The sequence below is a fragment of the Phocoena phocoena genome, chromosome 18 (genome assembly GCF_963924675.1).
Source record: "Phocoena phocoena chromosome 18, mPhoPho1.1, whole genome shotgun sequence".
NCBI classification, from domain to species: domain Eukaryota; kingdom Metazoa; phylum Chordata; class Mammalia; order Artiodactyla; family Phocoenidae; genus Phocoena; species Phocoena phocoena.
The window spans coordinates 1,386,939-1,405,053 of NC_089236.1; the positions used below are offsets into that span (position 1 = coordinate 1,386,939).

The 18,115-nt window shown below is 39.7% G+C and overlaps 1 protein-coding gene across 1 annotated transcript in view; it reads right to left on the reverse strand.

Moving 5' to 3' along the window:
• Positions 1-4,789: 4,789 nt before the first annotated feature.
• Positions 4,790-18,115, reverse strand: part of ZDHHC20 (zinc finger DHHC-type palmitoyltransferase 20) — a 68,305-nt gene continuing 54,979 nt past the window's right edge. The window contains exons 8-12 of the mRNA XM_065896051.1: positions 15,540-15,672; positions 12,157-12,283; positions 7,783-7,872; positions 6,246-6,361; positions 4,790-4,869 (exon numbers count right to left, since the gene is read on the reverse strand). Of these exons, the coding sequence (XP_065752123.1) occupies positions 4,832-4,869; positions 6,246-6,361; positions 7,783-7,872; positions 12,157-12,283; positions 15,540-15,672 (504 nt within the window). The 3' untranslated portion in view covers positions 4,790-4,831. The remainder of the gene's footprint in view (positions 4,870-6,245; positions 6,362-7,782; positions 7,873-12,156; positions 12,284-15,539; positions 15,673-18,115) is intronic.

Consider the following 18,115-nt stretch of genomic DNA (forward strand, 5'->3'; position numbering starts at 1 on the left):
TTATTTATTAATAAAGTAATCATTATTACGATTTTTGGAAAAAACAAGTTTTAAAATGTTCAGCCTTCATGTTAATGGAGGTTAGGCCACCCAAAAGGCAAAGCAAAGATAACATTAAGTCATGGTCCAGGGTTACACTTATGAAAAGCAAATACAAGATTTACGGGACATGATATGTAAAAACAACCAAAGTAAACTATTTCAGATTTGTTTATATAAAAACATATTAAAGATCCCTTTAAAATAGTGTCCACCTTTTCTGTAAATGGGCATAGACTAACCTGCAATCATGTACAAATGTGACAGACTCAACAGCTTTCTGAAGCTATTAATACAAATACAATTCCTTGCTTTATGCAACTCAACAAAATAATATAAAGTGAAGTCGTTAGAAAAATATGGACCTTGCTGAATCTATCTTGCATTTTTAATTTAAGTTGGAAAATATAGTTCAGATCATAAGAAACATGAATTTTAGATTTACATATTAGCTGTATCTTATAGAATGAGATACGATCTTTATTTTGGCTGAAATGCAAAAATATGGTTAATTTCTCTAACAGATTAGTTAAAAATACTTTCCGTTGATAGCAGTGCTAGTCCTAGAACAAAATGTAAGCAAAACATTTGTAAGTCAGTTGTCTTATCAGCGCCCCAAATATGCAGATCCTAACACTGAGCCCTTAAAATGCATCTGCTTTAAAGATGACTGAAGGGAAATCTCACAAGACTGAAAATCTGAAAATCCTACAAACAGTCAAAATCTGCTATTAATAGAAATTCAAGTAAACATTGCATATTTGATTTAAACTAAGTTAACTTATGACACTTTGGAATCATAACCACTAAATATGTCGAAGGATTTTAAAAAGTCATCCATATGCAAAGATGAAACTATACTGTGTAAGCGGTGCAAGTTCAGTGACCACTAAGCTGTAGCTGCTCTTTGGTCTGGCACAGTGACAGTGGTCAGAGGCCTCAGGTACTGAATATTCAAGTTTGTACCCACGTAAAACCAAGTTTCCTGTCTAATTTGTTTTTAATGGCAATGGCAAGACCTGAAATTCAACTTTTATTCTCCTTAAATATTATCACAACTGTTCAAGTGTTTGAAGGAACAAAGACAGTACTAATAAATTTTGACAGGGCTTCATTTTGACCATTTCTCCGCAAAGGTTGGCAGCACTAATCAATCCCAGAGGAATACCAGAGTCAGCCTTTCCCTGATTCCCATACCACTTGTAGGCCCTTGCCAAAAGTCATTAATATGTACAACTAAACGAAGCCAAGTATTTAGAACGTGGCAAATGTTGGCCATAAATTAACTAAACCAAAGGTAACTAAATTAAAAGGCTTTAGCTGAAAATTCCTGAAAAGGTGTTTACTAATGCTATTAAGATGATGTTAACATACTGAAAGAACTGAAAAAGAAACACCACAACAGCACCCAGATAGGTTAAAGGGAAAATTAAGTTTCCTCAGTTGTTAATCAGGTGCATGCAAATCCTTTGACCTGAATGTAAAAATACCCACAAGAAGTACCAGGACATTTCCGAAAGCAGTCACTTACGTTTAAACATTTACTATTTCCTTGTAACACTCAAACCGCCAAACTGAAGTGATGTTTCTGGTTGGTAAATGGATATCCCTTAACTCTCATAAGTTTTCTAGAATCAAGATTATTAAGACTACAGTGTTGAAATAAAGGTAGAAACTGTATTATAGTATTCCAAACTATATTTTCAAAGCTAGACTCATTCCTCTAGTTCAAAGGGGGAAAAAATTACTTGCTTTTAACATCTAATATTAATATAGCCCATGGAATTAGACAAATCCTATAAATTATAAACCTGGAATAGTAGGCTATAAAATTTATGCTACATTAGGAGATTATAGAGCTATCCCTAGTATATTTGGCGTCCAGAAGGAACTCCAAATATACCTGTTGGACGAAGGTATTATGCAAAATTAGAGACTGAAGAATGTTAAAGATCGTCAAGTCAAAATCATTCTTAACAGCCCTCTCCCCAACCCCATTTTATAGACAAGGAAACTATAACGTTTTTACAGACGCTGGTTAAAACTGATCTCCACCCACTACTGGAAGCAATCAGTCATTTTAGCTTGTGTGTGTCTGACTAAGCAGAGTATAAAGGAGTAACATCTGTATATTGTTTCTCCGCTATAGGACACTGTTTTTCTTGAGAATTAATGCAACGATCCCTGTCACTTACATTGGATTTCAAAAGGAAAAGGGGGATAAGTGTCTAGGCAGAAAGGGGTTGCTGTTAGGAAGTCAGATTTAAAATCCTGCATGTAAGAGTGGAATCCACCTCTCAGAGAATGGAAGCTTTGAATGATACTCAAGTGAGAATTTCCTTCTCGAGAGCAGTGTTATGCTAAACAGTTTGACCCTAGTTCAAACTGTACTTTATGTTGCTGTTTAAGCTATTATAGGATTACTGTAAAAAGTTTCAAAGCAAATTTCGGTCATTACCTAAACTGAAATTTGAAAGTCAGCTCAGCAGCAGGCAGCACTCTGAAAACATACTTTAACAGCTTTCTGTAGCTTGTCTTTCGCTTTATTTTTCTTCTAGCCACTTCTACCCAATCCTACTGTGTCCAGTATTTCTACAGCACACGTAACCTTTGTTTCCCTACCTGTATAAATACCCATGAAAGTTCAACAAGAGTATATATTGAAAGCAGAGAGAAACAAAAAGATTTCTTATACTGCCGAATTTTCTTTAAGCCTTGGGCACAACACTGCACATGGTTTAATTAATGCTTAGAACTAAGCCTTCAATGAATTATACAAATATGCTCCATGTTTTAAATGATTAGGTATCTAAATCCTTCTGAGTGTTATTTTATAGCAACAATAAAAAAAATCTTTAGTAAAAATGTTGAAAAGTATAAAACAGTAACTATAAATTAGCAAACACCAAGTTGTTTTTAAAGCAATTATTTTCTTTTTCTTACATAGTACAAGCGCTCTCAGCCACCATACTGACCTAGATGTACTTCACTTAAAACAAGTTTTCTACCTTGTGTTTCTGGAGTGAAAATTTATATGGATACTAAGAACTCTAATAATGTAACTCAGGTATCAGAAGAATACATACGCCATGTTAACATGTGACCTGACAGCTCATATTATAGCATATCATAATACATTATTATGAGTAAATGTTACTTCCAAAGTAAAATTAAGTCACTTTTGTAGCTGTAAGTCAGTGTTGAACAAGTGGGCTCATTTAAGATTAAGGCATCTTCCAGCTCTGGAGCAGTGCTTCTGTGGATCCAACAATCTGTACAAAGGTTTCCTTTTTTAAAAAATATATCTTCATTTATACTTCAATTATTTAATTCCACTGATCATCATCTTGCGTATAAAACTGAAAATATTCAGTCCATAATGTTTTTTATAAACCTATAAAACCAGAAACAATTGAATTATCGATTAAAACTTGATTTTATATTTCTGAAAATAAGATTAAACAGTTCTTTGGGCTAAGGTCTAAAGCTGCTAATACAACGCAAAAGGAAAAATACTTTAATATTACTAATATTCTAATAATAATAAAGGTTTTTAGGTGCTGTAAATAAGGGACAGATCACTGACTTTCCCTGAAGCCATTAAGTGAGCATTTTAATAGAGGCAGATCCTTACACTTTTCCCTTAGTGTTAACTTGGGCATAATCTGAGAAGACTGCTATCAGATGTTTATGGGAATTTCAGTGAGGATTCTCAACCACCGCGAGCATCAGCCATCGTTCCGCCCACAGCCTACACTGAGAAGACGCGGTGGGGCTGCCAATGACACGTGATCGCCGCCTGCAGCTCCTGCTGCCCTCTGCCTGCCGGGAGCCCCACCGGGGGCTGTTTCTGATGCTCTCTGAGTCTTAGGCTCTGGCTGTGACTTGGACATGGACTCCAGGTCCTTGTAAGGAACTGAATGCTAATGATAAACACCAAGCAAGGAAGCAGACGTCCCCTAGATGAGGCTACAGATGAGAACAGAGCAACTGAGGTAATAAAGGTGTGTTGTCTTAAGCTGCTAAGTGTGTGATCATTTGTTAGGTAGCAATAGGTAACCGAGAAACACTACACGTAGGTTTTCAAAACTCTTAACAGCTGCGTGTGCTGCTGCTGAGCCCGGGAGCTTACTTCCGACTTGAAGGTGCATACCTGTCTTCTGTTTTTAAGCAGCAGGAGAGTTCACTACATCCCTGCGCTCAGTCAGTGTTAGCACTGCCCTCACTGCTCCTACCGGCCCATGGGGAAGGGCTTCTATTCCTACTTCAGTCAACCTCCTCTGGCTACTGCAAAGGCATCACTGACTCACGTACTTGGCTGCAGTAAGCTGCTCTTCTGCTGTATCTTTTACCAAGTAAATAACATCAATGAACCCCTTAAGTCTTTTTTTCAGACTTTAATCTTAGTCACTCTTCTCTGGATCAGATTTCTTCAGCAGTGGGCAAAAGTCACCTTTTTTCCTTAAACTAATTAATAAGGTACCGTTCAGTGAAAAGGGTAGTTGTCCATATACCAGTCCTAACAATTTTTATTAGTTTCCTCATTAATCTACCAATAAATATCCAGTAAGATCATGCTAGGAGTGGTAAGAAAAATGGGAGTTAGGCAGATGTTACCTTCCAATCTCTCCTGAACTACCTGATTTTGCTGATATAATGGAAAGAGTAAAAAAGACTGAATTGCAAACTGTTTTGAGATTATGACATGCAAATAAACTAATTTTTGGAGAAATTACCTTTATACTGTCTTACCTTGCTCTTATTCAACTGGTTAGTTATGAACAAGTGGTACTCAATTTTCTATTGCCACTGTTACATGGTTATTTGTCCCTGTAAGCACATAATTATATATGACATGACAAAAAAAGAAATATGAAGTACCTGGCTAAATGGTCAAATTGATGATTACAGTAAAAGCAAGTATTATGTAAGCACTAAATAGGCTTCTGGTGCCAATCATTTGCCTTCTGTTAGAACCCAGAAGGAAGGAAAGCAGTGCTAAAATCTCAAAGTCTGGTTTTATGCTTATTTTTGTAAAAACGTCCATTGGCTATAAAGATGTTCAGGAGCGATAATTTCAAGTCCACAAATGGATTTTTCCCTTTATTTTATACTGAGGGTCTAATGACCTGAATGAAGGTCTTTTTTAAAAAATTTATTTTCTTTTATTTATTTATTTTTGGCTGTGCTGGGTCTTTGTTGTGGTGCACGGGCTTCTCACTGCAGTGGCCTCTCTTGTTGCGGAGCACAGGCTCCAGGCACGTGGGCTTGAGTAGTTGTGGCACACGGGCTCAGTAGTTGTGGCTCATGGGCTCCAGAGCACAGGCCCAGCAGCTGCAGCACATGGGCTCTGTTGCTCTGCGGCATGTGGGATCCTCCCGGACCAGGGCTCGAACCTGTGTCCCCTGCATTGGCAGGTGGATTCCTAACCCTTGGGCCACCAGGGAAGTCCCCTGAATGAAGGTCTCAATGAAACTAATTTAAGAGAATTTAAATGCTGCTGAAAGCCAAAATGACAATGACAACAAATCAGGAATTGTGACAGCAAGCTTTCACGTTTTAGGGTATTTCCTAGAGTTAGTACCAAACCATTTTCCTACAGTGCAAGAAGAATGTTATTACTGGTATTATTAAGAACCACAGATGTGTTTTAAGCTATAATGCTAGTGAGTGGCCAGACTATATTATAAACCGAGGCCTGATTCAAAAGCCCACTTCTATCTTATCAACTGTTGTATAATGTACCACAGTTCATGAAATGATTAAGAGTCATCATGATTCAAATACATTCAGTGCACTCTTTTTATACTAAGACAAGACAGCCAAAGAGTACAAGGCATTTCAAAATTATTTTCAAATAAGCAAAAGCTATGACCCCCAAAATAACCTTGTTTAAGCATTATCCAGAATATTATGCCGAAAGAATTTTCTACATCTGAGGCGACAAAATACACGGCTGGGTAACAACAAGGAAAAACAAAATTATGAACAGAAAAACACAGCAGCAGCCACTACACTTCCTCACTCAACCTTCGCCTCCGTGAAAGCTACCAGTAAACGCTAACGGCCCACGTATAAGATATTTTATTAAAAAGTTTCAAATATTTTAAAATAGCACATAATGTATTTTAATTTTTCCACATTTATTAAACCTGGTGATTTTCATTTTAACCAGACAAAGCAATGTTTTCAGATGACGGCATTACCTGATCTGATAACACCTTCTTCAGATCCATTCTCTAGCCACTGAGATTCACTGTCCAACAAGCGGTTTTTTGATTCACTAAGCGGTTTGATAGGAAAGGGTGGGTTGGAGCCAATACTGAAAGAGGAGCAAATAATTTAGTAAATAGTCTAATGCTCAATTAATAATACTTAATTAATAAGCAGCAAATTAGTATTCCTTCTCCTAAATATGTGAGGGCAACTCATGAGATCTCAGCACTCTGAAAAAGCTCCATCTTCAAGAGAAAATGTGCCCCCAACCCCCCCGCATTAAATGGCTCTCTAGACCCAAGAATTTGTACTCAGCACTGCCAATGAAAACAATTAGATAAAAGAAAAACAGCTTCAGAGGCCAATCTGAAACATTTTTAACATGTTAATCAAGAGCCATAAGGTAGCACAAGGACAGGTGAGGATCTATGTCTGTGGCCAGGACAAAAAGATTACCTGTCATTTCCCAAGTTTTCTGCTTTCTACCTCTGCAGTATAGATCTAAGGGGAAAAAATGATTTAGTGATTTAGCGTAGACTTAGTTTTCTAGCTAAGACATCCAGGGAGGGAGGGAATGGAGGAAAAAAAAGAAGAAGGAAAAGGGAACTAGTATTGTCGGGGACCCACTATGGGCAGACACTGTGCTGGGTGCTTTCTACACACCATCGCAATCTTCACAATAACCCCCGAAGGGAGTACAAATCCTCCTCTCATAGAGCTGGCAGCTGAGGCTCAGACAGTTTAAGTAACTTCTTGGAGCTCTGAGGTCCTAGGTTCTAAGGCCTATGTTCTTCCAAAATTAATCCGCTAGCTTGGAATTTATAATCCCTCCTCCCCCACAACTTATTTCTGTAGTCAGTAAGTTTCAAGTGTTTCCCTTTCACAGAAGCATCTCTATCTCCTTTAAAATTTCATTTAAAATGAACTATTTCTCTGAATTTATGAATCAGTGTGCTTGCCATACAAACTCTGAGAAAATATCCTCTAAGACGAAGACGAAAAATTTTGTATTTGTATTTTTGAATCCTCATGAATAGCATTTTCACGCTGCAGTTAAAATCTGTTTATCAAAATAAAATGGCGAATAGTACAATGGCTAACTTCTTTGAGAATGTAACTGATATAAACCAACATAATCAAATCTTGAAAGAGTCTTCGTTTCTAGGAAGAGGCAGCGCAGGTAGGGTAGCCGTGCTTCCTACCCTGCCAGACGCGTCCAGTGACATGAGACTGTCCTGCTTCAACTACTAACAGCAAGCGTTCACTTTATTACTCTCAAAAGTGTTCTGGTTTGAATGATAAAAAAATATGGTTATCCTGAGCATATCAGCTATATCCACATTTTAACCCTCAGTTAAAAAAACTGAATAGAATTTCTCTTTATCTGTGCTGGCTTGCTACATCACTACTATATTTATCTATGTATCACACACACACACACACACACACACACACACACACACACACACACACACACAGAGTTTGCTCTATAATGAATTCTGAAAAACGTAATGACAAGAAGCGCACCTTCTGGTATTTTCACTGTGGTTTGAAACAGAGGCTTGTTCTGGATCCGTCCCCACAAGACGAGTCGGAAAACTGCAGCCATCACCCTGACTGCATAATGAAAAATATCAGTGATAATTTAATCATGTTCAGTTAAATCTAAGTGGTCAATTTAACACCTATTTTCCAGAGGCATGGTATAAAACGATCACAACTTGTCATTTCAGAGAATGATTTCTAAGATTTCTAATTTAGACGGTTATTAGACTCTACTGAGGAAGTCTTTTTCTTTTATAATTTACATATAGTTAAAAACAGTATCTTCCATGACTATTAAAATGATCATGTCTATTAAAGTTATGATAAACATACATATTCAAATATTTGGGTAACTGACCTGCTTATCACAATCAGTTAAGATATCATAAATGCTCAAACTGAAATTCAAGATGTACGTTCCACATATTTATTTATTCAACAACGTTCATTAAACGAAAATATACTGGATGTTCTGAGTACCATTTGAAGTGCTAGGGATATACCACTGAACAAAAGAAAAGAAAATCTCTGGCTTCAAGAAGTTCACAACTTAAAAAAAAGTACAGCTATGCCTTCCGCATTCTAAAAACATCAAAACTGTGTACCGCAGGGAATTCCACTTCCAGCCAAGATGGATTAACCGGTATATTTGACCTCCTGTTGAACAGTACATACAACAACTCTTTTCAAAACAGGCAGCACAGAACTGTGGTGTCTGAAAGAAGAGAAACCAACCAAGGAGTTGCAGCTTCTGCCAGAACTTGAGCACCAACAGGGGGATGTGCAGAGCAAGGTGGTCTCACTGAATTAAGGTGACAGAGATGGGAGTTTCGAGAAGATGAGGAGGTTTGCTTCTATTGGACAGAGCTGAGGAAGAGGGATATGTGCAGAGAAAGGGCTACAGAAATCTGCACAGGGTTTTACTTGAGTCTTCTGATGAATACTAAGCCACACATGTGAATCTGGGAAGTCTAAGCTGAACAATTCAGAGCCTGCCCAGCACTGAAAGCCATTTGCATTCGACCTGCCAGAGTAGAGACCTCACTGAACACGTGGATACGGCAGAGACTGCAGCAGGCTCTCACCTTTGCTGTAGGACGAAACTTGCCCTAGAGAAAACGCTACTTTACACCCAACCACAGGTTTAAACAAGCATCAGGAGGACTAAGCTGAAACAGAAGTCGGCCAAGACAAAATTCAACATCCTTTAAAGGGAGACCAAATTTAAACACTCAGAATTCAAAATGTCCACCATCCAATCAAAAATTACCAGCATAAAGAGCAGGAAAATGTGATCACAACCGAGAGAAAATAAAGTCAACAGAAAAGATTTAGAAATGACCGTGACCACTTGAAACAGAGACGCTACACCAGTGACTATAAATATGTCCATGAATTAACTGGAGAAAGTGGATATGAAGAAAAATGAAATGTAAGATATAAAAAAGAACCAAATTGAACTTCTGGAGCTGAAAAATAGAATATCTGAAATAAGAAATTCACTGGATGAGCTTAACAGCAGACAATACAGAAGAAAAGATAAGTGAACTCACAGACGTAACAACAGAAACAAAAAAAGATGGAGGGGGAGAAGGGAGGGACAACAGCAATGACCGGTGGATCACGACATATATTTAAGAGAACCTGAAAAGCTAGTGGGGGAAGGGCACAGGAAGAGGGAAGCGGGCAGAAAAAAACAATTGAAAGTTATTTCAAAATTATTCAGATTGGACGTCCCTGGTGGCACAGTGGTTAAGAATCCTCCCGCCAATTCAGGGGACACAGGTTAGAGCCCTGGTCCGGGAAGATCCCACGTGCCATGGAGCAACTAAGCCCGTGCGCCACAACTACTGAGCCTGCGCTCTGGAGCCCGCGAGCCACAACTACTGAGCCCATGTGCCACAACTAGTGAGCCCGTGTGCCACAACTACTGCAAGCCGTGTGCCTAGAGCCTGTGCTCCGCAACAAAGAGAAGCCACTAAATGAGAAAGAAGCCCACACACAGCAACAAAGAGTAGCCCCTGCTTGCTGCAACTAGAGAAGGCCTGCGCACAGCAACGAAGACCCAATGCAGCCAAATAAATAAATAAATGAATGAATAAATAATTCAGGTTTGATGAAAACTACAAATTCATAGATCCAAGAAGCCTAATGAACTCCAAGGACGATAAACACAAGGCAAACCATACTAAGGAACATCATCATCAGACAACTTAAAGCCAGTGATAAAGATAAAATCTTAAAAGTAGCCACAGGGGAAAAAAAGACAGTAATTTACAAGCATACCTCATTTTATTGTGTTTCATTTTACTGTGCTTTGCAGATACTGTGATTTTTATGAATTAAAGGTTTGAGGCAACCTTACATTGAGCAAGTCTATCGGTGCCATTTTTCCAACGGCATTCGCTCACTTTGCGTCTCTGTGTCACATTTTGGCAATTCTCACAATATTTCAAACCCTCCACCAGCAAAAAGATTATGACTTGCTGAAGGCTCAGATAACGATTAGCAGTTTTTAGCAATAAAGTCTTTTTAAGTCAAAGTATGTACATTGTTTTTTCTTTAGACATAATGCTATTGAACAATTAACAGCCTATGGTTATAGACTGTTATATGCACTGGGAAACCAAAAAATTCGTATGACTCACTTTACTATGATATTTGCTTTATTGCGGTGGTCTGGAACCAAACCTGCAATAATCTCCGAGGTGTGCCTGTACAAACAGTGGAATAAAGATAAGAGAGAGGCTGATTTATTGACACAAACAACACAAGCCAGATGATACTGGAACAACATCTTCAAAGAAGGGGGAAAAAAAACAAAGACAAAAAACCCAACTGCCAACATTGAAATTTCTGTTTAGAGAAAATAACCTTAAAAAATAATAGTCTATGTTCCAACCAGTCAGAGGGGAAACACCTGAATATAAGAGACAACAGATAAAGCGCACAGAAGAGACTGGCGCACTTGAAGATGAAACTCAGGAAGAAGACTGAACAGAAGGTGAGCAGCCACCAGTGAGCCGTGGCGGAGCCTCCCGAGGAGCCACAGACATGTAGCTGGGGTCCCTGCAGGGACAAGGGGAGGGAGGCGACAGAAGAAATACTTGAAGAGACAGTGGTTAAAAGTACTTTCCAAATCTGATGAAAGTTTAAAAATTACAGATCCAAGGAGCTCAACAATCCTAAGCACGAGAGTCATGAAGAAAACGACGCCAGGCGTGTCATAATCAAATTGCAAGAAACTAGTGATAAACAAAATCTTAAAGGCAGCCAGAGAAAAATGTCATGTTACACAAATGATAATAAACATAATATCCACAAACTTCTCATCAGAAACAATGCAGCAGCATCTACAATTCTATTCCAAGCAAAACGTCTTTAAAAAATGAAGGCAAGGGCTTCCCTGGTGGCACAGTGGTTGAGAGTCCACCTGCCGATGCAGGGGACGCGGGTTCGTGCCCCAGTCCGGGAAGATCCCACATGCTGTGGAGCGGCTGGGCCCGTGAGCCATGGCCGCTGAGCCTGTGCGTCTGGAGCCTGTGCTCCGCAACAGGAGAGGCCACAGCAGTGAGAGGCCCGCATACCGCAAAAAAAAAAAAAAAAAAATTAAAAAATGAAGGCAATTGGGAATTCCCTGGCCATCCAGTGGTTAGGACTTTGAACTTTCACTGCTGGGGCCTGGTTCAAGCTCTGGTCAGGGAACTAAGATCCCATGTGGCGTGGCCAAAAAAAAAAAAGGAAGAATGCAAATATGTCATTTTCAGACAAAATAACAAGCAATACATTTCCTTGTTAAGGGAAAAAAGGAAAAAGCCCACAACACTTACAAATATGGTACTTGAATTTCAAATACTTTTTCCTTCTCTCTAATGACTTTTGGTATATAGATGGCCTAGGATGGCTGAGAATTTGAGAGAAAAGGACATTATGAATCATCTTGAGCGTATATTCTCATTTAAATTTATATGCAGGTAAAAACTGCATTACCTGTTGGGTCTTCTTTGACTTAAGACACAACAGAATACATAACCTGTACTGGAAATCTTTGAAGATATGGCTAATAAATATAAATTCTTATGATTCTTTACTTCACAAAATTATTTTCATTTTGAAAGAAACAGAGTGATTCTTATTTTCTATGAATCATCTTTTTTTTCTCATTCAAATATATGCCTAAACTCTCCTTCACCCTTATAAAAAACATGAAAAATAAAATATTTCATGTAATCAAGATATTCTGAGTCTTCATTCTTAAGGCTCATAATGTCATAATATACTATATTCTCTGAATCATTTAATCAGAGAGACAATCACAGGTTCCATAATTTCTGAGACGTGCATTTTATAAACTACCTTGAAAATATTGGAAGTAGCCAATATTTCTTTTCATCACCAAAGACTTGTCTCCAATTTTTACTGCATCCAAGCGAGAAACCGTTTCCATCAGGTCCATATGAAAATGTGGGTGCACGGAATGATTCTGTTACAGATATATATTACAAAAAAGAAGAGTTAACCTATTCAAAAATTATAGGAGGGAAGGAAAGTACCAATTTTTTTTCTTTTTAAACTTTTTTGGGAAAAAATATAACCTCTTGAATATTTCATCACCCTTATAAAATGAAAATGTCAAAATAATTATGTGATATTAAGGAAAATCGACAGAAGAATGTTCAATACACCTTAGCCTTTTTCTTTCTTTTTTTTTTTTTTAAAGATATTCTATCTCTTGCAACTTCACTCATTCATTATGTATCAACTTCCTACTACGTGCCTATGGCAAAGCACCAGGTTTTGGGATCCCAAGGTAAAGTAGATGAAATTCTGACCAAAGAACCCACAGTCTAACAAAAGTCTATCAGAATGATAGTGTGATAGAGATACATGTGGGGTGGTGGCCAAGGAAGGTGAAATATGCAGGAGGTGACGCCTGAGCTCCATCCTGAGCTATGAATAATAACAAGTGAGGAAGCTGATGGGGGCCAGAAGCTAGGATCTCTGTGTAAAGAAAGAATGCATTGCGGAATGTTTTATAAGCTATGGATAAGAAGGAGCCAGGGAGAGACGGATTGGGAAAGGTAGATGACACAGAAAAGTGAAGTAAAAACTGATGGAGAGACGGATTGGAAAAGGTTGATGACACAGAAAAGTGAAGTAAAAACTGATGGAAGAAAGTTCTAGAAGAAATGGGATGGCCTTTAGAAAAGTTCTAAAGATTAACCATAGATACCAGAAAAGACATCGTGTCCGCAGAAGTTAGAAAGAGGGTGACAGTGATGGGTTTGAAAGTAGAAATGTTTGTGTGAGGTTATAAAGATGAGATGATAAGAATTTACTTGTGACAACTTCTAATTTTTCTATGAAGCGTTCACAAAATAGGTAAGGAAAATAGGGAGGAAGATGAAAGTCTGGAATACCTATTGTGGGTAATAAGGTGGCAAACCTGATCAGAAACACGTGACATTACTGCCAAATATAGCTGAGGGTCTAAGTGAGGTCTGAGACTTTGAATCTGTAGTTGTGACCACCTCTGTGGGAGCGAGACGGCCTTCACCAGCTCTCTCCAGCCCCATCGCACTGGGAGAAGAACGCATCGCTGGAATAACCTGGGTCAGGGACTGGCAAAGGCGTTATGGGAGAAGAGGTACTTAGGGGCATGTGTAATGCGAGGGTGCTGCTGGGAGCTTGAGGACATTTATTATAGGATCTAGAATGGAAAAGGGTAAGAAACGAAACCAGAAGGGAAAGAAACGTGGGAGAAAAGTGGTGGAGTGTGGAGGACTCAGTAAGCTAAAAAGGGGGCACACTGGAACACGGAAAGGGAGAGCTGAACGGATAAAGACTGTGGTCAGAGAATGGAAACTTCAAGGTGAAAATGTGAGGCCTCTTCAGTTTCAAGTGATGAAAGGTTCAGTGTTTGGGTACAGGAATGACTGGCTATCAGAATCAAAGAGACCAACCAGCCTTTCTGGGGTGACAGCAGCAGTTTGAATGTATTAATAGAAACTCTGTAACATGAGAAATGATTCAAGGTATGGCAGTGACAGCTATGAGGAAGGTACAAGTGATGCCCCAAAGGACATCTGGAAGCAGCAGTGGAGAGCTGGGTAATACCAGGGTGTGTGGGGAGTGGTGTGTTAGGGGAAGGTTTTTCAAAGTGTGGGTTTAAACATCTGAATAGGCTGTAAAATCAATTCAGTGCTTTGAAACCAGCATTTCTTTTTAAAGAACTAGAACAGAAAATATTAGAGTATATTGGACAGAGTAGACATTAATGATGTTTTACGAAGATTTTGCTTATTCTACTTATATAATTTTATAAATGTGTGTGCATGCACTAGGTAGTGATATAAAATGATGCATTTCTTACCGTAGTCACTGGTAAAAACGTTTGAAAAAGATTGTTTTTAAGAGAACAATGTGTTTCCCAGGAAGCACTCACCTCTCATACACGTACACGGTTTGGGTGGGAAACAAATGAAGCAGGGTGGGAACCGAGGCCAATTAAATGCTCGTGGCCACCGAAGCAGTCAGCCACTACTGAGCTCCTACCGAATGACGCCAGGTGGGAAAATAGGGCCACCAGAGTCGTCAGTTTTGAAAAGAAGAAATCTCCTTTTCTGTGAGAAATCTCTCAGTGTCCAGCTGCTTGGGAGGTCTGAAGAGCTAGGCTTTGCATGTGGGCTGCCTTCTATGACCTCGGGTTAAAGGTGAAGAGATGACAGGATATTCTGTGACGATGATAAATTAATTGACATGAGGAAGCTTATTCACATGGAAAGGGATGAAGGCATGGGAAGTGGAGGAGAGGCAACAGCAGAGTGAGCTGGGAAAGGCAGGGCACCGCACCCTTACCCTGGAAGCCCGTCATATTTTACAGGACTCCACAGACACGAGATTAAAGTGATCCAAATATAAAAGTACCTAAGAATCTCCCTACAATGTCTGCATCTTTCTATGTTAAAATATGTCCAACTCTCCTTTAGACAGCAGGGAGTGTTTAACTTTCTTTGGAAACACTGTGACAGATCCCCATTCTGTTAGCCAATACCTCAATATTCCAGTTATGGCTGGTGTTGCTGTTTACATGCCAATGGTTTAGTCTGAGCGCCACACCACTGTTGTTTAAAAAGTGTGTGTCAGGCTTCCCTGGTGGCGCAGTGGTTGAGAGTCCGCCAGCCGATGCAGGGGACACGGGTTCGTGCCCCGGTCCGGGAAGATCCACATGCCGCGGAGCGGCTGGGCCCGTGAGCCATGGCCACTGAGCCTGCGCGTCCGGAGCCTGTGCTCCGCAACGGGAGAGGCCACAGCAGTGAGAGGCCCGCGTACCGCAAAAAAAAAAAAAAGAAGTGTGTGTCCAATTATTGGAATACCTTACTGAATTCTTCCCCAATATTTTCATTTTAAAAAAATGAGCAAAAAAGGGACACAAGTGCTAACATTAGTGATACAACAAATGCAGGAAACAGCTTTTATTAAAATTTATAAAATATAGTCAGTTCTCTACTTTTATATACAACACACTACTGAAAAATTATAGAAAAGTCAATCTTACTTCCTCAACCTTCTCAAAATTATGAACCTTTACATTTATTAAATAGCCATTGTTCCTATCCAGTCCAAGTTAATTTTAATACAGAATTATTTTATCTTTATCATCTTTTGTCCTTCTCTAGATTTCATGTTCATCTGTGGCCATTTTCCTAAATAATTATGCTTTATTTTAACCTACTTACCTATGGTTGTTCTGTTTTTTCCAACTAGCCAGCAGTGGTAGCTGAGAAGTGACAATACGCTGATGAAGAACATTGTCGACACAAAGAATAGAAAAAGTATGTGGAATTTTGCACGTGTATCTGAGAGTTCATTCTGAGGAAAGAAAAAAGAAGACTTACTTTTCAGAATAGTCAACCTCCAAAATATACTCTTACAAATTTGGTTCTTCCTGAAGATTGCTGAATTCGCCAAAAAAATACCAGATATGAGAAGTAATAAAATAAATTAGGTAATACATCCAAAAGCAACATTTCCCAAAGCAGAGAATTGGTATTATCAGAGGGGTTTGCTTACATAACATGTCAGAAAGAGTCACTTTAAAAACCGCTCTTGGGCGTCCCTGGTGGCGCAGTGGTTGAGAGTCCGCCTGCCGATGCGGGGGACATGGGTTCGTGCCCCGGTCCGGGAAGATCCCACATGCCGCGGAGCGGCTGGGCCCGTGAGCCATGGCCTCTGAGCCTGTACGTCCGGAGCCTGTGCTCCGCAACGGGAGAGGCCACAACAGTGAGAGGCCCGTGTACCACACACACACACACACACAAAAAAAGTAAAAAATCGCTCTTAAATTTTAGCAATAGTTTCAGTAATAAAATAAAAAGATGGACATTTTTACCCGTTTTTCTTTTGTACTTTATACACATATTCAAGCTTTCCCCAACATCCAGGATACACGAGGGTTTTCTCCATCTACGCTACTATTTGCTTGTTTTAATTATATAACCAGAAACTAATTGTGATAAATTTATTTTTGGACTTCCCTAGTCTCTGTCTTCGGAACACCACTGCACAGTCATCCCTTCAGCTGCTTCCATTCCTACCTCTTTAATACCTGCTCCTTTCCTACAGAGCCTGTTTTGGTAATTACCGATTTGGTATGTCAATTTGCCACAACGCATTAGTGAACGAAAACAGCTTCTGTTACCCATTCTAATGGCTAGATTCATTTCAACAGAAGCAAAGTGTTAACCCAGAAGAAGTCAGTCTCTAGCATGAGGATTAGAAGGAAGCCTTTACGCATTTGCTCTCACGACAAAGCCGCACAGCCAACCACAGCCTCAAAGAGTAAGGGCTGCTCCTGCTTGATTTAAACACTGTTTACAGGCTAACAGGACGGTTTTTAGCATTAGGTGATTCTGACGTCTATCTTCTCTTCTCTTCCAGAGTAGCCGCAATACCTTTTAAATATATCAAGTGATTCTTCTATCTCCCCATCTTGTGAAACAAATGAGTACTATACATACTCACTATCAATGTCACAAAAAAGATGGCAAGAATATCATGGCAATGATGTATTTTTTAAAAAATTATTTATTTATTTTTGGCTGCGTTGGGTCTTCGTTGCTGCGTGCTGGCTTTCTCTAGTTATGGAGAGCAGGGGCTACTCTTCGTTGTGGTGCACGGGCTTCTCATTGCAGTGGCTTCTCTTGTTGTGGAGCACGGGCTGTAGGCGTGTGGGCTTCCGTAGTTGCGGCACATGTGCTCAGTAGTTGTGGCGCACGGGCTTAGTTGCTCCGTGGCACGTGGGATCTTCCCAGACCAGGGCTCGAACCCGTGTCCCCTGCATTGGCAGGCGGATTCTCAACCACTGCGCCACCAGGGAGGCCTGCAATGATGTATTTTACCTTTGGACAACTCTCTGTAGATTTCCTGTGTCAAAGCTTGTATAAATAGAGACAACGCATTAAGAAACCACTTTTTATACAAAACTATCCTGTGCACTATTGTTATAAACCTTTCATGTTTGGAAGGACCACTAAGACGCGGCTCTCTAAAGGCCATCAATGACGTTTTCTCAAAAACCACAAAAGAACATTCCGCTCTCCAAGCACATTTAGGGTACACTTTACACACCTTTCCACAAAGTTTTTAAAACAGAGATTTGTATCTAGGAAAGCGTAAAATTGATTTTTTTAGCAAACAGCTTTTTAAAAACTTCGGATGAGTAGTTTCTAAAAGCTAGATCTAATAATTTCTCACCTGCCTCAATGGTACTGCAGTAGCCTTCCAAGGGGTGCCATCTCCTCCCCTCCAGTCTACTTTCCACAAAGCAGCCAGAGGGCCCCTTTATAAGGCCGATGGCGTTACCCCCTGCTCCCCATTCCACGGCCCTTGCAACGCCCGCAAAGACCCTGCATCCCTGGCCGCCTCCTGGACCCGTTCCCCCTGCTCATCTACTCCAGCCTTGCCAGCGGCCTGGCATGGTGCTCCTCTGGGCCTTTACTCTAAAGGTCAGATGTCTCCTCTGTTTGAAACACTCTTCTCTCAGGTATCCACTAAGTCCCGTCAAGTCTTCGCTCAGCTTTCTTACTGAGGCCTACCACAATCACGCTTAAAAAATTCAGATGTAATTGACATATAATGTTATTTCAGTTCCAGGAGTTCAACATAATGATTCCATATATGTCTATATGGCAAAATGATCACTACAGTAGGTCTAGTTAACATCCATCACCACAGAGTCACAAAACCTTTTTCCTTGTGAGGAGATCTTTCAAGACCTAACTCTTATTAGCCACAGCCACCATGTCGTACGTCA